The following is a 20,358-nucleotide window of genomic DNA, read 5'->3' on the forward strand; positions in this document are numbered from 1 at the left end:
ATAGTTTAACACAAGGCAAACTCTCACAGAAATACTCAACCACCTCTATCAGTGAGTCTTCAGTTCACACACACATGAGAAATATGCGGTGCAGTATACATGACAAGGACAGACAAGTATATCTTCAGTTTGGGGTGTTCCTGAAAGTAAGGCTGTGTTCAGACTGCAGGCAAATCAGATCCATTTGTCAAATCAGATCGTAATGAAAGACTGTTTGTAATGTTATTTACAAGTGTGTCCAGGCATTATCAGCTTATTTGCATGGGTTTGCAGCAACGAAGGTGTGAGCTGGTGACACAGCTTTCAAATGCAGAGGCAAGAGAAATGAAGGTCCGTCATTTCATCTTCCAAAAAAAAAAAATGTGCCGTAAAGTCACGCTTAATTATTTCTATTTATTTTGGCGTTTTTCCATGGACTGTACTTCTTCATGTTGTCCTTTATAGCAGTCTGCTAAAACGTGTGCCGTGTGACACTTTGAAATCTCATTTTGACTTTCCAAAACATAGACTGTATAACAAAAATGGACGACATGACAGCTCCCCAAAAGTGAAGCAAAAATGTTTCAATCACAAAAACCCCGCCCCTCCCCGTTGGTGGCCAGGACATGAGTCAAACTAAAATATCAAAGTTCATGTCAAGTAAAATTTTCCCAAAGATGTTTTTGTCATTTTAGGCAGGTCTTGTTACATTGATGTATGTTCAAGGGTTCATTTTTCGGATGTTTGTTTTTTATCATTTATTTAAGGCTATAAAATGGGGGTTTTCATGTCATGGTCGACAGCTGTGTGAGCTGCTTGGTGTGCTCATGATCAATAGCACTGCTTGTGATTGATCAGACGCATGTATTAGTAGAATTTCAATTCCACACAGATTGCTACTGTGCAGACTCTGGCTCTTAGTCAGCAGTGCAAGATGGCAGCAGCTTTATCCGGGATATTTTGGTTTCATTTTTGCATAATGAGAGGAAGTGGAGACGCGTGGTCCATCTTTATATACAGTCTGTGGGCCAAACTTAGACGCATCTGTGGAAATCTTTTTTGAATGGCATTTTGCACTTTTTTCAAATGTGTTTTGGATCTGATTTGCAAACAAATCTGCATTTCATGTGTTTTTTTTTGTTTGTTTTGTTTTGTTGTTTTTTTTTTTGGAGTGCAAACTTAAAAAAAAAAAATCAATCCGGATATGCCAACAAACAGATTTGGGCTGGCAGTCTGAACAAGGCCTAAGAGACAGGACACCTTGGAAGCTGAATTCACGAGCATGGCCTAAATGTTTGTGAATGTGCAATTAAAATAATAAGCATTTCTAATAGTAAGTTTGGTAACATTTATGTCGTGCTCATGAATTTTCAGTAAAGTGGCTTACTACAAAGTAGACAAAACCATTTGTACATTCTTCACTATGATGAAGGCTGTTAGTTTACATTTTGAGTTGCCCGTTGTCCTCAAACAAATTATGATAATAATAGCTTTGAGAGCAAGGTCAATTTGGACACCTGTTTTTCATTTTTCAGCTGGTTGCTCTCCTTGCCCACTTTGACATTCCACTCACGGGTCACTGAGCAACCCCCATCAGTCACCCACAAGCCGCGTCACCCAATGACCAGTTGTCCCCCTACCCTTGGGAGTCTCTGCACCTTTTCCTGCTGACCTCTTTCCAAATGTCAGTTTCTCTCCTAGACTGTGCTGCTTGTTTTACAGATCCCTCTCACTCTGCTGCGAGAGGTTAAGGTTACTTGTAATGGAGGTAAATCTTACAAACCTACGAATTTCTCCTATCTCTCTTGCTCTTGTTTTCTTTGCCTTTTTTCTACATATTTTCTCCTCATTCTCAGTACCTAGATTCTCTTCTCATCCAGTGCTCTTTATGTTCTCTCTTTGTTTCGTTTTTCATTTACAAGGGCAATGTTTATCAAGAGTAACACCAGGAGTTTGATGAAAACATAAAACATTGGTTGTATCTGTGGGTACTCTGCTTTTAACATGCTGTTTGCAAGAGTGTCTAAACAATCTGTAGGAATGCTTTTAATGTCTGATCCAATGTATTTTGGAGGACATTGTGAGTTGATATTTTACTTTATGTCTGGTGCTTGCTTTGACTAGAAACAAGGGCCTGAGGTCCTCTCAGTATATCTGCTAATAAGTAACCTGGCCTACTCTTGTATTACTATGAAAAACAAATGTTTAACTGAGTTCAGTGAAGTTTTATTGCTCTTTTCTCACTCCTTCCTGTAATTGGTTAATCTAATTAATATTTATTCAGTCGGCAGTCTCATTATGGTTTCACCTGACATGTGCCTGAAGCAAAATCCTCTTCTCCATAACACTCATGCAGAACATGAACATTTTTATCTCAAGATAAAAATCTGTTCTGAAACCTATGGTAAAACCATGGTACTATGACATGTATGCCAAATTTTTACTATATTCTCTTTTGATTGACAATTGCTTTTATGCCTATTTGGAACCAAAGTGATACACTAGAACAGACTGGTGTCAGAAGGCAAGTATTTATAAGGAAATTTCATCTATTTTTGTAAAATTTCTCTCCTTTTCCAGGATGTATGAATACTTGGTCTCTACTTGACACAGTCAGTTGAAGGCTGCTTACTAATCAAAAAGATGTTTTGTCCTTACGTCTCCCCAGGTTACGGCACCAGGCACACAAAGAGCTATATGCATACAAACAAGTAAGTGAGCCAGTGTCGCGCATACACACACACACACACACATGCTGCTACAATTCAGAAATTTAAAATCATGCACAATCTCATGCCAAGAAAAAGTAAAGTGTCAGTATGTGTACTTAAGCGGTGAAAATCATGAAGATCCCCTCTGGTCCTTAAATGTCAGTTCAGCTGGTGCATAAATTCATTTGCCGACTCTTGTCGCAGCTGCAGGTGTTTGGAGGGTTATGCTCTCAATGGATCTAGCCCATTTGAAAATATTTACAGGTTTTAGGCCAGCACAAGTGTACTCCAAAAATCCTGAATTGCACTCAAGCTGGAGGGAAGCAAGTGGCTCAGCCGGAAAAATCAGGTTCTCAGTTATCTGTGGCCGAGCATTCCAGAAAAGTATAGCCTGCAAAGCACATAAGAAGGAGTGATGGACGGCATAAACATGACTCATGTCCCTCAGTCATATAATACGAACATGCAAAAGCAGTCAAACATGTTAAAGTTAAACACATGTACACACTGGCATAGTGACCATCTACTCTGCAGTTTTTCTCCTCATTACCTGCCAACTAAAAACATAAACATGTCCAGCTTCCCTGTTGGTTATATAAGACTACCAAGCTCATATAGTACACATAAAACAGGCACCCACACTGACCCACACACACATTTGTGCAAATGCATTTGGTGTGAAACAGCAACTATATTATAGTACTTCTTATCTCTGTGCCCCTTATCTAGCCTGATTGTTTTTTTTTTTCATCACACACTCATTATCAGATGTTAAGTCTTTTATTGTATTTTCAGAAGAACTGGTTTTTTATAATCTTGTTTCTGTTAGCAGTGACTTATCTTTTCTTATCTCTTATGATTCCTCTTAGGTCATTCAGAAGGAAAAAGTCAAAGAGCTAAATTTGCATGAGGTAAGCATTTGTCATCTTTGTTCAGTCATATCTGTTAATGACACTTTAATACCAAAAAAATGCTCTCTTTAAAAACTCAGCCTATCAACTGCACAGAATATTTGTAATGTAACCTGATTAGCACACACCATACTGTCATATCAGCTAATTTGGACTAACCAGTAATGTGCTTCTTAAATTTAACAATGTTTTAGTCACAGTGTTGTCCAATTACTTAGGTCATACTTTCTGACTTTGACCGTCTTGGTTGTGCAGTTAAGATGGTTGTGTCATGGAGTACTGTGATTTCCACTCGCCTAAAATAAAGAACTAACGCTGCGTTTATCAGGCAAACAGTAGATGGCAAACCAGATATTGTTTTAGTAGTCAAGAGCAGAACGGTAAAGTTAGGTTAGGCTGGTGACGGTTATCGTAGACAGCAAAGTTATCCAGAGTTAAAATATTTACAACTTTTTGCCGTCCTTTGTGATGGAATTTACGATCCAACGCTACACAGCTCCCTTTCCACTGGATCAAAACCCCACCAACACTCCCTTACATCATGCTTTTTTATTAAATGGGAAAGATTATGGTCGGCATTTTCAACCCCGGGCTCTGATCGCCAGTCATGGAAATACGACACCTGGGTTTACACCTGGGTTTATAAGCCCCTTTGCCGTGCAATGCAATGGCAGGCTGTCAGAAAATACCATCCGTCTCCACCAAAGCAGCATTGAAACATTGTTGAAAATTACTTAGTACAAAGTTTGAGAGAGAGACTGAAAGATTATGAGATATGAAAAAGTAGTGACCATTGTAACATTTTCACTGGCTTCCATGTTGCTTTCTCCTGTTTACTAATCTGTTTTCTGGCCTGTCTGTGACGACGAACTTGACACACAACTAAAGGGAGAAAAAACAGTTTTCCCATGTTTGTCCCATGTTAAAATAATTGCATAAAATGTCATAATTTTATGTAATATATTATACATACAATTATTATTGTTGCATGTGAATGCAACATTAGGCCTGGGACTCCAAAGAAATAATTCAAGCTATCTTTATAGACACAAACATACTCAGCTTTGAGATGGACAATAAAAGGTTCCAATATGGTGCAAACTCCTGTTATGTAATGTGCATCAGGAGCAGACATATGCTACTGTCTGAACATTTCAGGACACATGGTAATGTTTGGGCTATCTGTGCAGCTGTACTGTATACCTCTGGGGTTTATATGTCTGTGTTTCTGTTTTTGAGAATTTTCTGGGGGTTTTTTTCTAGAGTTTGGCAAGAGGGCGGACATGTACATGGTTTTAATATCATCTGTCTTGACACACTGTCATGTGAAAACTAACATCTTATGGTTAAGTGATGAGTGTTCTTCCATTATTACATAATGCTGTGTGTCAGCTCAGCTTGGTTGAAAGATTGGAGGCAGCGGCCAGTGTGTAAAACAGAATGACTGGATCTGCAGTGGAAAAATGGTAGACTCCAGCCAGGAACACTATCCCTTTAACACTGTAGTGCAAATGAAATGTTAACAATAGCATCTTCATGTGTGCTTTGACACGTGGCTAAACACAGCTTCTTATCATCGGCGTTGGAATTTCCCATCAGCTCTCGGCTTATATTGTTTATGTTGTTAGAAACTGAGAGAAAGTATTCGAAGTGTCATGTGAGTGAAAACTGTGACAGAAAAACCAAGCTGTATTTGTTTAAGGACAGTAATACACACACATACACACTAGCCTGGGTGGATGACCTAGATTTAAAGTCTCCCACGCCAAAGAGTCACCCTGGAGACACGGTTACAGACTGAGCTGCACGGATTCAGTCTCAGCATTTTGATGGAATATCTAGAATATAGGTGTAATATGGGATCAGTTTACTGGTCAAGTCATGTTCAAGTTTGTTTGATGTGTAACCTGATCAGTTTTCCTTTTTGTAGCATAACATGAGCCCTCTCTCCATTTAACGGTGTCATATGTTGTGTGTTCCCCTCATGTAAGGATTCGTGTAGTACAATGTGGTATAAAGTTACAATGCTGTATGCCACTGATCTTATGAAAAAACACCAACTTACTCTCTCTCAGCCTTTTTTGGTGATGTGCATGAATTCATTTTGCGCCCACAATCTGTGAGTAATTAGTGTCTGTTTTACTAAGGCAGCAAATCATTATATAATCGGCTGCTGGGACTAACTTCTGTAGTAGAGAGAGAATAGAGAGCTTAACACTGCCGAGTGCAATGTTGCTCTGAAAATCTTTTAACACTACAGAGAAGTAAATGAGAGAGTGATGAAAAATTTAAATATTGTTATAATGATACAATCAGCACTCATAGAAGTACATTGCAGTCGACACAAATTTTGTTAAAATAATGTGCTGGAAACAAACATTTCCAATGTAGAGTCTGTCATGGCAGCAGTTTGGTTTCAGTGAAAGTGACTACATACGGGGTGCAAGTGACGGAAATTTACTTTGCATAGTTACATTAAGTACTTGTAACTGCACAAAGTATTTTGCATAGTTACTTTAAGTCCATAAAAACGGGGTGCCCAGTAGCTCATTTGGTAGAGCAGGTGCCCCATGTACAGAGGCTATGTCCTCACTGCAGTAGCCGTGGGTTCGATTTCGGCCTCTGCCGTTTGCTGCATGTCATCTCCTCTCTCTCCGTCTTTCACACTTTGGCTGTCCTATCTCAAATAAAGGCAACAAAGCCAAAAAATAAGCAATAACAATAATAAATCAATTAAATTAAATTAAATTAAAAAGGTCAGTGAAGTCATGTAACTAAACTGACTTTTGGTTTCACACGGGACACAAACAATGATCTACAACACAACGACCAGCAAAGCTGAGGTTTGGTTGGCCTATCCACCACTCGTCCTGCCCACCATGCAAGGAATTATTTACGCTTCATACTGAATTTGTGTGTCCATCACGAAAGAAGATCTGCCTTGACTTTAATGTGGAATTGTTTGTATGTTGCCAGCACATAAATGTAACACATGTTGTGCCCACCATCATGTAATGCTTTGTTAGCAGTTTATATCCATTTCTATGCTTTGATACCAGTCTCATACAATACATCACAGTATAAATATGCTTAGGAAACCCAAGAGTCTGTAATTAATCACACTTACTATATATATTCTACCAGTTTTGCAGTCTTATTTTAGTGGATATACACGAAGCATAGAATGGCACTTTACTGGTTAGACACAAGGTGTTAATAATGATAAAACATTTTACTGACTTTTCAAAATGCAGTAGGGTCTTTGGCACATTTTAGACAAAGTGCAGCTATTTTTCATGGACTTGTGTATCCAGTACATTCTGTAAAAGGATGGCGGTATCTATAGTTTGCAACAGTCGTCTTGGTATATTATTCTCTGATAAGCCTCAGATTTTCTTTGCTGTGGGATTTGCAGTGTTGTGGTTTCACGAAACTATTAGAGTTTTACACCTCCACATTAAATTCCCACCTTAGTTTAACATCAGGATTGTCTCCCATTGTTTTATTTCTCCTTCCATAGAGGTAATTACTTTAAATTATTCTCACAGTAATCCTATCTGGCTTTAGAGAGTAAACTTTGCTGTTTTCATTTTGATAATGTAACTGGTTTCATATTTACAGTGCTAGATTAGACTGAAGGCCTTTTAATATTTGTGCCATGATATGGTTAGGAAATAGCCGTCACCTATACCTGGTGTGGTGTATATTGACATTAGCTTGTACTTTATATCTTTATTTTCAGATTAACGACTTGTGAAGAGTTTATTGCAAGGCTTTTATTCTGTTCATGTGCATTTAGTAGTCAAGTATGGCATTTATTATCACTAGTATTGTTTTTGTTGTTAAAAGGGTTTTTTTGGTCAATAGTGTGTCCATGTTTCAACACCACAGACAACAGAACTAATATTATTTTCTGTGTAGAGCATTGTGTAAGGTGTCACTGGGATTTAAATGCTTTTTTATGGCAAGTGCAAATTATTGACCACTTTTTGCAGATACATTTATACACCATTACACAGTTTTAATGAGTTTTTAGAGAGACAAAAATGGAAGAAAGTAGGTGCAGATCTGCAGAGGTGATGCCAAAGATTTAAAAAAACATGGCAACATGTTATTGTCACAAGAGATTCAGAAAGAAGTAGGGGGTTGGTCTGAATACCCACTTAGGTGAACTGGTGCCTATTCTGGTCACAAATGGCTTTTGAGGATTATTCTGCCTTGGCTCTTCTCTTTTCACTAACTCGTGTTGCTTGGTTCTCTTGGACCAAGCTTTTTTGTAAACTGAACATTTTTTTGTACCATATATTTGCACAACATTTGTTAAGTAAGTCATTTGTACCACATATTTCCCCCCTCTCATTAAATCCATGATCTTGTAAAGTTTTTCCACAAAATTAAATCCGTGTGTTTTGCATGGGATTTGTAACCAAGCTCACCAAACTCACAGGGTTTGTTCGGTTAATGGGGAGAAAGGGATTCTGTCAAAAGTTGGTGAAAGTTGCCAGATCCCAGCTGTGAGTGTGACACCATAGACAAGGCAGTGAAAGAAACAAAAACATTGATCTATTCAAAAATAAAGAGAGTAAAGCAGACATTTTAACAGAGGATTGTTCTGTGTCCAAAAATCATCAGGAGAGAAAGCTAAGAGCCCCCATGCTGTTCTTTTCATCCGTCCTTGTCCATCCACCCCTATAAAGCAGAGCGGAGAAAAAGAGAATCTGTGTGGCTAAAGGAGTAATAGTTTCAGGGTTAGAGTGCCAAAAAACAGTGTGCCAAATTAGAACCCTTTTTTATGGAAATGTTACCCACTTATTGGAAGAATGTTTGTGATGGGAATGCTGGACTTTATTCATATATTGCAGTTTTTTTCCCATTTTATCACAATTTAAAACTCCCACTTCTTTGCAGCTATTAGTTTGCCAGTCGCCTATATTCATTTAATTTATTTCAGACCTGTCCTATGGTCATTAGCAGAGATTGTATTAGTTGCCACCACTATAAACCTGTTTTATCTATAATGACAGAAGCTAACAGCACTGAGATCATAAACTCATCTAATCAGCTAGAATGTCATGAGCTGGACAGCCATTAAAAACGTGTGTTTTTCTTTATTGTATAGGTTTTAATATACACTAATTGTCTGTCTGCTGTGATGTGACTACTTTCACGGCTGTGGCTATCTTTCAAATCTTTTAAATCTTTCTAACTGAACAAGTCCCCAGTGTGTGTGAAGTCAGAGTTATATAAGAGAACACAGTTGGTCAGTTACTGCTCTGTTGTTTGTGTCAATTTTTTGCAGATGTTGGCCGCAGTTGTTTTTTTCCATGGGTGTTTGACCTTGGTTGTTTGGATAGACTCTTTCCAATCTACCAACATAGCGTTCAAATTAAGCCTGAAAGAACGAAACACCAGAGAACAACCAACAAATTCCAAATTTTCATTGCCCTCCGCAGAAAATATCTCTTAACTCCCCCTCTCCCTTTCAGATTTGTGCGGTGTGCTTGGAGGAGTTCAAACAGAAGGACGAGCTGGGGATTTGTCCGTGCAAACATGCCTTTCATAGAAAGTAAGTATGAGGTTTTGTTGACATTCATGGACACACACAAGCGCAAACACACAGTCAAGGGCATGTGGATCAGTGCAGATTTTTGTTAACAAAGTAGTACATTTTCATGCATCTGCACCTGCTTTTAGGCATATTAAGTGTGACACAATGAGTGAGTATATGTTTAAAAAGAAACATTTTAAAAAGAAGAGAAATTTTCAGAGACCAGAGCGAAGTTATTGCCATGTCACTGCATTGATGGATAACACGTTGACTACGAGAGAAAAAAAAGTTAATAAGTATATGGTTTTGTACATGAAACTAAAGCCGAGTGTGTATAAAGTGCAGAACCACACAGGACATGATGGATTGCTTGAGCCAACTTTATCCCACACACCTCCCCCCCGTGCCCTGACCATTTCAACTGAGTTGTTTATATCAGCACGACACCTCCCTTGGCCTAGATTTTCCCCCCAGTTGCAGCAAGAGTGGTCACCACTCACTGAATCCACTGTATAAACAGTCCGTTTAGTGTGTGTGCAAGTAAAGCCATGCTGTTCAGCAGAGAAAACACATTCCAAGCAGACCATTACCAAAACACGCAGTGGTAAAGAGCATGCTATCTTCTTATTATTGATTAATTCTTCTATCTTTTTTCAGTTGCTGTATCAATCATTCACTCTGTCACAACATTTTTAAAAACACCCATTAAAATTCCTCAGAGACCATGACGATCTTCAAACAGCTTTTTTGTCTCGTCAGCAGTTCAAATCCCAAAGATGTTCAGTTAAAAATTATATAAAACAGACTAAGGGTGCAAATCCTCACAAAAAAATGTTAAACACGTTGGCTGGGTTCATTTAATCAGATGCTTGACAGTCTCAGCAAAAGAGGTGTGACGAGCATGACTTAAACACAACAGTGTCAGATTCTAGTGTGACATGTTGGCAGCTCTTTATAAACAATAACAATGGCATATCATGGCAACAACAGTTGCAACAGTCAACCGGCGTCCTCTCCTTGGAGGGCAAGGAGCTTGCGGACCCCAATTTAGGGACATTTTTGGCTGCTGTTCTTCTTCTATCTGCTAACTGCTATCACCTGCTTTTTATTTTGCTTGGCCATGAGTGGCACACATAACACGTCGTCAAAACATCACACCCCATCCCGTCCTGCCGGCTGTCCCTTTTACTCAGACGTCCATTCTGGGCTGTTACTACCTCCGCTGCCAGCTTAAAGGAGAGACAGACAACTCTGTCCCCTGTTCTGATATTGTACCTTTTTACTGAGGTGGAATAACAGCACGAAATTCCCGTCTTAAACAGGCAGTGTAAAATGAGCTAGTGATTGACAAAATAGTATTATAATATAAGTCATTAGTTCAAGGTCCAAACATTATATATAATATACTGACTGCTTCAATATATTTACAGCAGTGTTTCTCAGCAGTGTTTTTTTTTTTTTGGTGTCTCCTAAATGCTTTTGTTCCTTTGTACCATTTCTCTCTAAATCCAAACATTTTTGCAGGTCCAGTGTGCGTCACAGCTGGCACTGCTCATTTTTAGCTTGAATATTGCCTCAGCAGGCGATGGCCACTCGCTCCTGTGACTTTGCCCTCATATGTTGTATCATTGCAAAATATTCCCTCTCAGCCTTGAAGCACAAGCCTACCAAGCTCTTGAGCAAGTGTTGATCCATTAAAAGGTGAAGATTGTGAATATAAAGGCTAAAACTTTGAATAAAATTTGTGAGTCAAGCTAACCAAAGTTTATATTTCTGTACCCCTTCACATATCTCTGTCTGTCTCGCTTTATTTAATTATTTATTTAATGTTTATTTAAAATGGACATAGCATATTAATGACCATCAGTATTAAATACAAATGTAAATATGCCAGAGTTAGCAGGACCACTAATTTACATCTGTAGTCCCTTGGCAGGTAACAGATGAAAGAAAGAAAGAAAGAAAAACAACAATTCAAACAGAGGATGAAAAGGCATTAACAGTAGCAATGTAAACTGTATAACTATATGCTGACTGCTCTTCTTTCCTCCAGGTGCCTCATTAAGTGGTTGGAGGTGAGGAAGGTGTGCCCGCTGTGCAACATGCCCGTCTTGCAGCTCGCCCAGCAGGCCGGCAGCACGGAGCCCCCTGTCCCAATACAGCAGCCTCTACCCGGCATTGAGAACCTGGTGTAGCAGACTCAGACCCTCTCTCATAGTACACTACAGACACACACAAACACACATCCCATCACTCATACACTCACCTGTACAGGTACACCTTTGCTATGGGTCTGTGGACAGAGCGGAGAAACTGGAGTTCATGCGCAGACTGTCACAAAACCTGTGACTCTGCAGCCATCGTCACCTCTTGTATCCTTGCATTGGTTCACAAAAGGATTTCCTGTTATCAGTTCTGACTGATAATCAACTGCGTTCATGTTTTTTTTCTTTTCACGGACAATGAAGAAGAGATGATCTAGAAGTTTCCTTCTTGGCCGAGACGTGATCGATAACTTTTTCTCAACCAAAGCACTTTTCTGGGGACACCAGCTAAAGAGAATTACCAGGAGGAAAACAACAACACAAAAGCCAAGAACTACAATACACTAAAATATAAATTGTTAAAAAATATTAACAAGCACTTTACGAGAAGGCAAACCTTAATTGCTTGTGATGCTAGTAGCAAGGTTATGTTTTATATTTTAGTATTAACTATAATTTCTGTGTTCAGTACAAAGCCACATGGGTTTTCATTTGCAGTTGGTAAATTTTGATTTTTAAACAAACAAAAAAATATCTCAAAGGGACAACAAAACCTGTGTCGGCAGATAGATGTCAGGTAATTGCACACACACATACACATACACACACACAATCAAAAAATTAAGCTCAAAGCAACCTTGAGACTTTATGTCTGACTAAATGTGAAAGGTTTGAATGTGTTGAAACCCACCATTTTTCACACTAAGCCTATAGACTTCGTGCTCTCATCGCCTGTTTGTTATTCATCACAATGCGACAGTTGTTATGATTATTATTTTTATTATTGTGTCAATACAGGAAGGTGATTCAGTGAACAAATTATACTCTCATTAAAGGAATTTACTGGGTACAATCCTCCATATACGAACCCTGTCAGGCAAGCACAGCCTATATTCAGACACCCAAGGCATTACTCACAAAAAAAACAGAAAACAAAATCAAAATAATGACTGTGATTATCTAAACCAGTATTAGTCTGTAAAACATGGTGCTTTATTTTTAAAACACTTTTACAGAACAAACACCAGTAAGGAGGCAATATTAAACAAAAGACTATAACATGTTACATATAAATGTTCCAGTTTTACTTTGCTCTGCTGCTGCTGCTTCATTTGATTTTGTTGAAGCTGAGCTGTGTAATTGTTACAGTGGACTGCTTCGGATTGAGACTGAAACACGCCACAAAACAACAAATTAGGGATGCACGATATGTATACATCGGGCTTGTCAATTATCAGCCGATAATGGGAAATTTATATTTTTATATTAAAGACAGACTGTTTTCAAGGGCAGCATCAACACACCCTGTTACAGTAGGTGGTGGCACAACTTTAAAGTTGATTTGCAAGCGGCCAGTAAACACAGAGAAGAAGAAGCACAGTACGTTGACAAGAGAGCCAAACATTTCTTTGCTGGACATCTTTCACAGTTTCCGAGGAAAACAACCCAATTGCACAGAGGGTCTGATCACAGGCCGCCTGACTCCCAGGCGCCCAGAAAGTGCACCAGGCTTTGAAGCCCATTTTCATAGTGGCCAAAGAGTGTAACTACACCATCAAGTGATGCCCCGCGGCCCAAAAAGGCATTTACCCATTGACTTACATGGCGAAAGAGACACATCTAAGTCAGTGGACACTTCAAAATAAGAGCTCTGTGCCGAATTTTTTTTGCAGATTTGACACATTCATGGGTCATTTTGTGGTCTATTCAGAATGGGCCTGCGACCCATCAGTTGGGAACCTGGTCTACAAGAACGGCAAGATTAAATAATTTTATCCCCATTCAAGTTAGCGTTGCGCTAAAATGGAAGATAACCGCTTGGTCGCACATGTCCACGCGTTGCTAGTGCGCTTACTCTATGGACCACACAGTGTAGAAGGTAGTGCTGATCATCCCCAGATGATTCAGGTAATTTTATACATTGCAGTTTTAACCATTTTGGCTTCATACTCCACTGAGCAACTCTTAGAGGAATGAATGGGGACCCACGGTCCAATACTGTATCCAGCTCTCTTTCTCATTGTGCTTGAACAGCAAGTTATAAACTACTTTTTAAAATACAAAAAAGTGAAATAATCAGTTATCTTATCAGTATTGGCCATGAGAAGCAGGTAATAAACAGTTATTGGTATTGGCTGAAAAACAAATTCATATCGTGCATCCCTTCAACAAATTTCTAACAGTCATGTTTTCTCAAACTAGAATCACATATGCTGTTAGAAAACAAATCGCTAATTCATTTCAGGAAGAGACCAGAATGAAGCAGGCTTTTGCCTCCTTTGCTGCTCAGCTCTGACTTAAAATATGCTGCGTACACAGTTGCAGTTATTTTTGCATCTATCCCAATAGATAATTTGTATTTATTTTTTTTAATTTATTATAATTTCTTGGTACAGCTGCATAAAGTGAACAAGTTAGTGGACTGACACCTGCATCAGAATTACTTCCCTCAGCAGATCATCAGCATATCTGTCGATATATACTACTTTATAAAACACACATGCACACAGCTGCCCCCCCCGCACGAGCGCACACACACACGCACGCACGCACGCACACACACACACACTGTGCCTGGGCTGCCAGAGAGTCAGTGGTCAGCAGGTTGTAATGAAGCAGCATTTTCATTCATGCACACACACATGCATAAAAGGTAGTTCTGCTCTTCAGGCTGCAGTATTCTGGTGCTTTCGCCTCTCTCCCTCTTTCTGTACGGTACAGAGTGCTTTTTGTTTTGTGCCACACATACAGTAACTCTAAGCCCCTGCCAGCTTTTGTGTTTTTTTTTTTTGTCCTCATCCCTTGTGAGCTGCATTTGGTAAATGGCTTGTGGGTAAATGTGCTGATCTAAAAGGATAGCAAAAAAAGGCTGTGTGTCAGAGTGATGGACCTAAGATAGGTTGGAGATTGTCTTGCTACCTGTGATATGTATGGTCAAACGACAATCATACATTCTCATTATACGTAGACACAATCCGTGATCCAAACGTAAACAAAAGAGTAGTCCTACTATAGAAAATGAACAGAATGAAAGACATTCAACAACATTTAGATCTACTGTTATAATGTGTCCTGGTGCTATAAAAGGTTTGTGTACATGTTGATAAAGGTTTATTAACATTACTTTTGGACAAATAACAAACTAAACTGGCTTATTGAATCAATTCAGATTTGTTTAGAAGCACGCCAAAACAAAGTTCCCAAGCAGACTTTTTTCTCTAACACTAAACGCTGTAACAGACAGTTTCACAAGTTCCCAACACATTGATGGTTCAAAAAGTGACAGTGTTTCCCCTTTTATGGCAGAAAAGCATTGTTACTCTGCCCGCTATGGTTTGCCTGTTTCATCTCTGCTGGATGTCTGCTCACACCCCACAGTGACCTTTGTGGTAGGGTCAGAGCATGCAGCAAGGTGAAAATGTCAACTGCTAGACGACAGCAAAAGCATGATTTCTGTGTCCCGTATGAAAAATATAAGTTGGTGACTTCATGCCCTCCTTGAAGTCCAACAGTAGTGAAGCACGATGCCACCACTGATGAGAAACTATCTTAAAGCAATTCAAATTCAAGGAAACATGTTATCCATTTCAGCCATATCTGAACAAAAACTGCCACAATTACGAAATAAATGACCAGGGCTGTGTTATTTGGTAATATCAACCTCTTGACTCTACTTTTTGTGTAAAGAAAATTATTTTAAATGCCTTGTAGTGAAGAGTTAATGGCTTTATGTTGAAGAAAAAAAGCAGCATAGGCTTCAGTATGGTGTGTGATGTACAGTATTTGGTACCTTTTTGAGCCTTATGCTGTGTTCACATTACAAGTGACAATGCAACCGTGTTACCAGCAACATCATTGCTCAGTCACTGCTGAAGTGTTGTTCAAGAGCTTTCGTCATCACTGTCTTGTGTTTCGGTTACTTGCCACAGAGCACCTTTACCTGAGCCCCATATCATTGCCTTATTGTGTTTCTGTGTTAACTGCAAGACACATGAAGCTAATTTAGCCAAATAACACAGTACCACAGCTAAACACAAAAACATATGATTTATTGATGCTTAGAGGCGTCACTGGAGCGCTGAAAAAAGTTGAGATCACATCAGCTTTTATTAATAGCGCTTCATGTTCGTCTGTAGCAACAAGTGTCAAGTGTCAGCTTGTTGCTTCCACTGAAAATGACCAGTAGCCTGTTGCTGTGTCGCTCTTAGTGTGAACACCGTTATGAAGACTGATTCACTGAACTTGTATCTCACTACAAATTATCCCCTAAGAGAGCCAACCTTCGCCTTCATGCCATTATACCCCAAAGTCACTGAATAAACTAAACATCAGCAAGTATTCCTGCCACTGTCCCTGAAAGACGCCATATTTTGTAGCTCAGTGTGAATAACACAAGTCTTAAGGCTTCGTTCCTGCTAACAATTTTATCTTAGAATGTAAGGTTCACGAGAGACAGACGAGGATGTGAGGAGATTTAATGTGAAAGCATGCTATTTTGCATAGTGAAGTTGCCACTGATATCACCATTGTTAAATGTATGTAGACAGTAGTATCAGTAGTAGTGTATTTATACATGAGGTGCACAGAAAATTGCTCCTTCATATAATCTAAATGGCAGCTGAATACTTCCTGCCATTTGGCCATCTTAAGTGTTGTGTTTGATTGTAAACACTTTTAGCCTTTCCACCTGAAATTCCCCGTTTCCTTCCTGTGTGCCGTCCTGATCCCACTGAAAACAAAGTGCCAACCCCAGAATGAACTGTTATGAATCAACGTCCCAGCCGATGAGAAAGAGAGAGGAAACCGCGTGAGAGTCTCATTCAGTCACATTATGGCCAAAAAGAAAGAACACTGAGCCAGCCATGAATAAAGTAATAAATGGCTTCCCGCCTCTGAAATCACCGCTGGCGTCAGTGCTGCTTCTGAGTAAACTCCATTATAAATAGACGAGACACAATCAGATGAAATACGACAGCCAGGAACACCGCTTCGCATCAAAACATTTACTGATACTCAGAGTAGAAAGCGTCAGAATGATGGCGTCAGAAGGATGGCGTCAGAAAGACGGCGTCAGATAGACGTTAATGTGATGGTCCCTTCAGGGCACGATGTTTGATGGCAGACACTGTTCTGACATAAAAACTCTACTGTTTTATTTTTAAAAAATACATAAAAAAGATAAATGAGGTCCTAGAGTCCTCCATTGATGAGGGGCTTCATTATATTTCCATGGTTGGTTTTAGCCAACCATTTTAGGATTTTTAATCTCTAGCACTGCCTCATTAAAGTGAACTTTCCTCTTGTCTTTTTGGTGTGTTATTTATTCCTCTGTAGTGCCCTCCCAACTCACAAATAACTCCCCCCTCTTTGTCCAAACAAACCCTCCCACCTTTACCAGGGTACCCTCACTCCACCCTCCCTGCACCCCTCTTTTTGTTAACACTGATTATGTTTGTGGACTCTCACAGACATTGTTTGTAAAACTAAGAATTCTGCAGCAGAATATTTTTGGAGACAATTGCTGTACAGTATTTGTAAGCTCTATTTTTGTATATTGCTATTTTGGAGAAAATAATATGCATTTTTTTTTCTTTTCTTGTTTTTGCTAATTTCATGTTTATTCATTTAAAGAAAAAATGTTGCATGTGACTGACTTGAACTGTAAATAAAATTTCCAAGTTTTGGAAAGGTATGAGTGTTCTTTGTGCCATATGAAAGCGTGTAACAGAAAAAAACCCTGAATATGACCTGAAGTTACATACAGGGTTCCCACAGTCATGAAATTCCAGGAAGAATTATGAAAAAATGAAACACTATTTTTTAGGCCTGAAAATGGTTTGAAAAAGTTTTGAAAAACTTTTTTTTAAAATGTTCAGAAGAAAATAGTGCTATTACTATTATTATTATTATTTTTTTAATCTACCACAGAGGGTTTCACACATAACACGCTGTCAAAACTCCACTCTACCCATGATCCTGTGCTGCCAGCTGTCCTGTTCATACAGAGACTGTTTCAATGCTGTTATGCTGCGTTCCATTGGAAGTCAATAAAAATAATTTTATAGCACATTTCAAAGCACAAACACCACATAAAAGCAAAAATTGACAGTGCACCTGGTGGCTCAGTGGATAGGGTGGCACTCCATATATAGAGGTTGTATCCTCCCCGGTTCGATTCTGGCCTCAACCCTCTGCTGCATGTTGCCTGCTGTTTATCTCCCCCTTTCAGGCTTAAACTGTCCTGTCTATTAAAGGCAATAAAAGCCCATTAAAATAATCTTTAAATTTTGTTTTTTTTAAAAAAGTAAAAATTGACGAACAGGTAATTCTACATACCATTCACCGTGTGTGCCAACATACTGCTTTGACGTAATTTCGACCAACTCGATGTACATTGATCTTGTCCGAGTTTCTGAATTGGAATCCCGGCTTAAATGGCCTTTCCATTGCACTTTTTGGAGTCTGAGGTTGTTTTTCAGAGTACAGTGGAGCACAGCATTACTTCTTCCCATGGCAGCTTAAATGTGAGACCGCTCTGTTTCCCCATTCTGCGATAGTACGCTATCAACAGAACAGCAAGGCTGTGTAATGGCGTGCTATTCCCGCTTTGAACAGGCGGTGTAAACGTGGCTAGAGAGACAAACAACCAAATTTACAGGCAATTCAAAGTCATCAATTAACCTGACCTGCGCGTTTGGATTGTGTGAGGAAGCTAGAGAACCCAGAGAACGACACTGACACATGGAGAACATGGAAACACAGAATGGCCCCAGCAGGCCAAGGGTGTGAACCCCTAACCCTCTGGCTTTGAAACAACATTGCTAACCCCTACACCACTGTGTTTCAATTTTCCTATGTATGCATACCTATAGAAATTACGTAAAAATCCATAGATTATACCTAGATATTCACAGAGTAATTTAGCTGACTTTGACTGATAAATTCAAGTTCATCTGAGAATACGTAGGTGCGTTCATGAACTGTCCCACATACTTGCGAAAATCATTTAAACATCTGCAGACAAAACACTTGATTCTCAGCTAATCAGCCGTTAAAATGATGCAAAAACTCTATCAACTATATCTATGCAGACTATCCAAAAAACAGTGCAAACTGACTCATTGACTGATTACCAATGTGTTCAGAACTGTAGTGAAGTTGAGCAGAAAACATCTTTAAATGTTGCATAATACCACCACCTGGTGGTTTAAAGGCATCAGTCCAAATTATCTGCAGAACTGGTCTATATGATGACCATATCTTCCTCATTGGTTTCACTACTGTTGATACTGAAATATTAAATGTTCTGCACTGAATATATTTGTCTTTAAAAGGCTGTCTTTGGAGGGGTGATATAACCTCCAATAAGAGAGTAATGACACATCAGAGACATCTAGTGGAGAATGTTAATTCATCTGTTCCTACACACTTAAGCCTCGAAGGCTTATGAATTTATTGCTGAGAGATAACCTAACTATTACATGTACACCTATAGTGTAGTTGAGTTCATGATGGAGATATATATATTAATATATCAAAATCAGTGCAGAACACACAACTGCCTTTCCTGATCGTTACTCCGCATCCCCCTTACTTTGCCTTTTTTCTGATTTACACCTGTTATTTTTTGCTTCTTTTTTGTAATTATTATTATTATTATTATTACTACTATTAATAATACCAGTAATAATACAAATATATAATTTATTAAATTTTATTCTATTATTTTAAATTGTGTATGGGCTATGTGGATGCAGCGGAGAAAACCTAAAAATAAATAAATAAACTAATATATTTTTAAAAAGGTGGGTAAGATTGTGAATATAACTGATTTTTTTTTTTTTGCAACAGAAGTAAAATCAAAGTTTTAAAACAATTCCGCAGCAGATCCAGAGATATCGTCCTCTCCCCCCATGCAGTCTTTTTCCTAGTCCAAACCTGGGACTACATTACCCACAGTGCAACTCGACCGTTGACAGGTGTGTTTTATTAGCAGCGGCTAATGTAGCCTTTAGCGGTTAGCCTCAAGCAGAGATGAGGACTGGGGCTACTGAGGGTCGGTAAGTTCACTTCTTTCTAACTCCACACCCGCAGAGTCATTTTTAGAGTTAACCGACGAATCACTGGAGCCACTAACGGTTTCATATAACTTTTACCACATATGCATTAACATACTAAACTCCTGTAAACGGGCTACTATGCGAAATAGGAGTATCCGTTTAAGGTAAAGCAGCCTTTCAATTTCTGATGGCGGTTCATATGATGTCACGAGCATCATCGCCACTGACATGTTGTTCTGTGTGAAACAGTGTGGTGTTTCTGTGCAGGTGGTTTAAACCCATCATGTGACCTCGTTTACTCTGGCCTGCAGTAGATTTAATGCTCAGCCTGTCTGTTTAAACGGATTTACTCCGTTTGAACTTATTCTTCAGCTCATCTTGTGTGTGGTGAGACACCTTAGGTGACAAAAAGGCCTAGCTTTTTCATACATTGGTCAATTTTAAGACTTTTGGCTATTTTTCTTCCATGATGTGATTTTTTTAGACTAGTGGAGAGAAAACTTCCAAAATTTAAAATTTAATTTAAAATTTATAAATATTTAGGTGTTTTTTATTTCAGATTTCCATTCCATATTTAATTCATTGCCTGATTTATAAAACATTTAACTCCTAAAAATATGGTGATAAATTATGAATTTTTATTGATAAAAACAGTATTGTTTACTGTTTGACAAAAAGATTTTTTTTTAAAAAAGACATTAATAATATGTAAACAAAATATAACAAGAATTTTAACCTGACTTTATCCCATTTTCAGATTTCTCTTCTAGATCTGTCAGTGCATATTTTATTAGATAATACCTTATTTGCATATTTAAACAGAAAATATCTGAATTTGTAATATGAAAAAAAGATTAATGTAAGTAACATATCTGGGAACTACTG

The 20,358-nt window shown here is 38.6% G+C and overlaps 1 protein-coding gene across 1 annotated transcript in view; it reads left to right on the forward strand.

Moving 5' to 3' along the window:
• rnf24 (ring finger protein 24) overlaps positions 1-13,951 on the forward strand; it is a 33,902-nt gene extending 19,951 nt beyond the window's left edge. The window contains exons 3-6 of the mRNA XM_042484520.1: positions 2,648-2,690; positions 3,560-3,601; positions 9,088-9,167; positions 11,203-13,951. Of these exons, the coding sequence (XP_042340454.1) occupies positions 2,648-2,690; positions 3,560-3,601; positions 9,088-9,167; positions 11,203-11,344 (307 nt within the window). The 3' untranslated portion in view covers positions 11,345-13,951. The remainder of the gene's footprint in view (positions 1-2,647; positions 2,691-3,559; positions 3,602-9,087; positions 9,168-11,202) is intronic.
• The last annotated feature ends 6,407 nt before the right edge of the window (positions 13,952-20,358 follow it).

The sequence above is a fragment of the Plectropomus leopardus genome, chromosome 4 (genome assembly GCF_008729295.1).
Source record: "Plectropomus leopardus isolate mb chromosome 4, YSFRI_Pleo_2.0, whole genome shotgun sequence".
Classification (NCBI taxonomy): Eukaryota; Metazoa; Chordata; class Actinopteri; order Perciformes; family Serranidae; genus Plectropomus; species Plectropomus leopardus.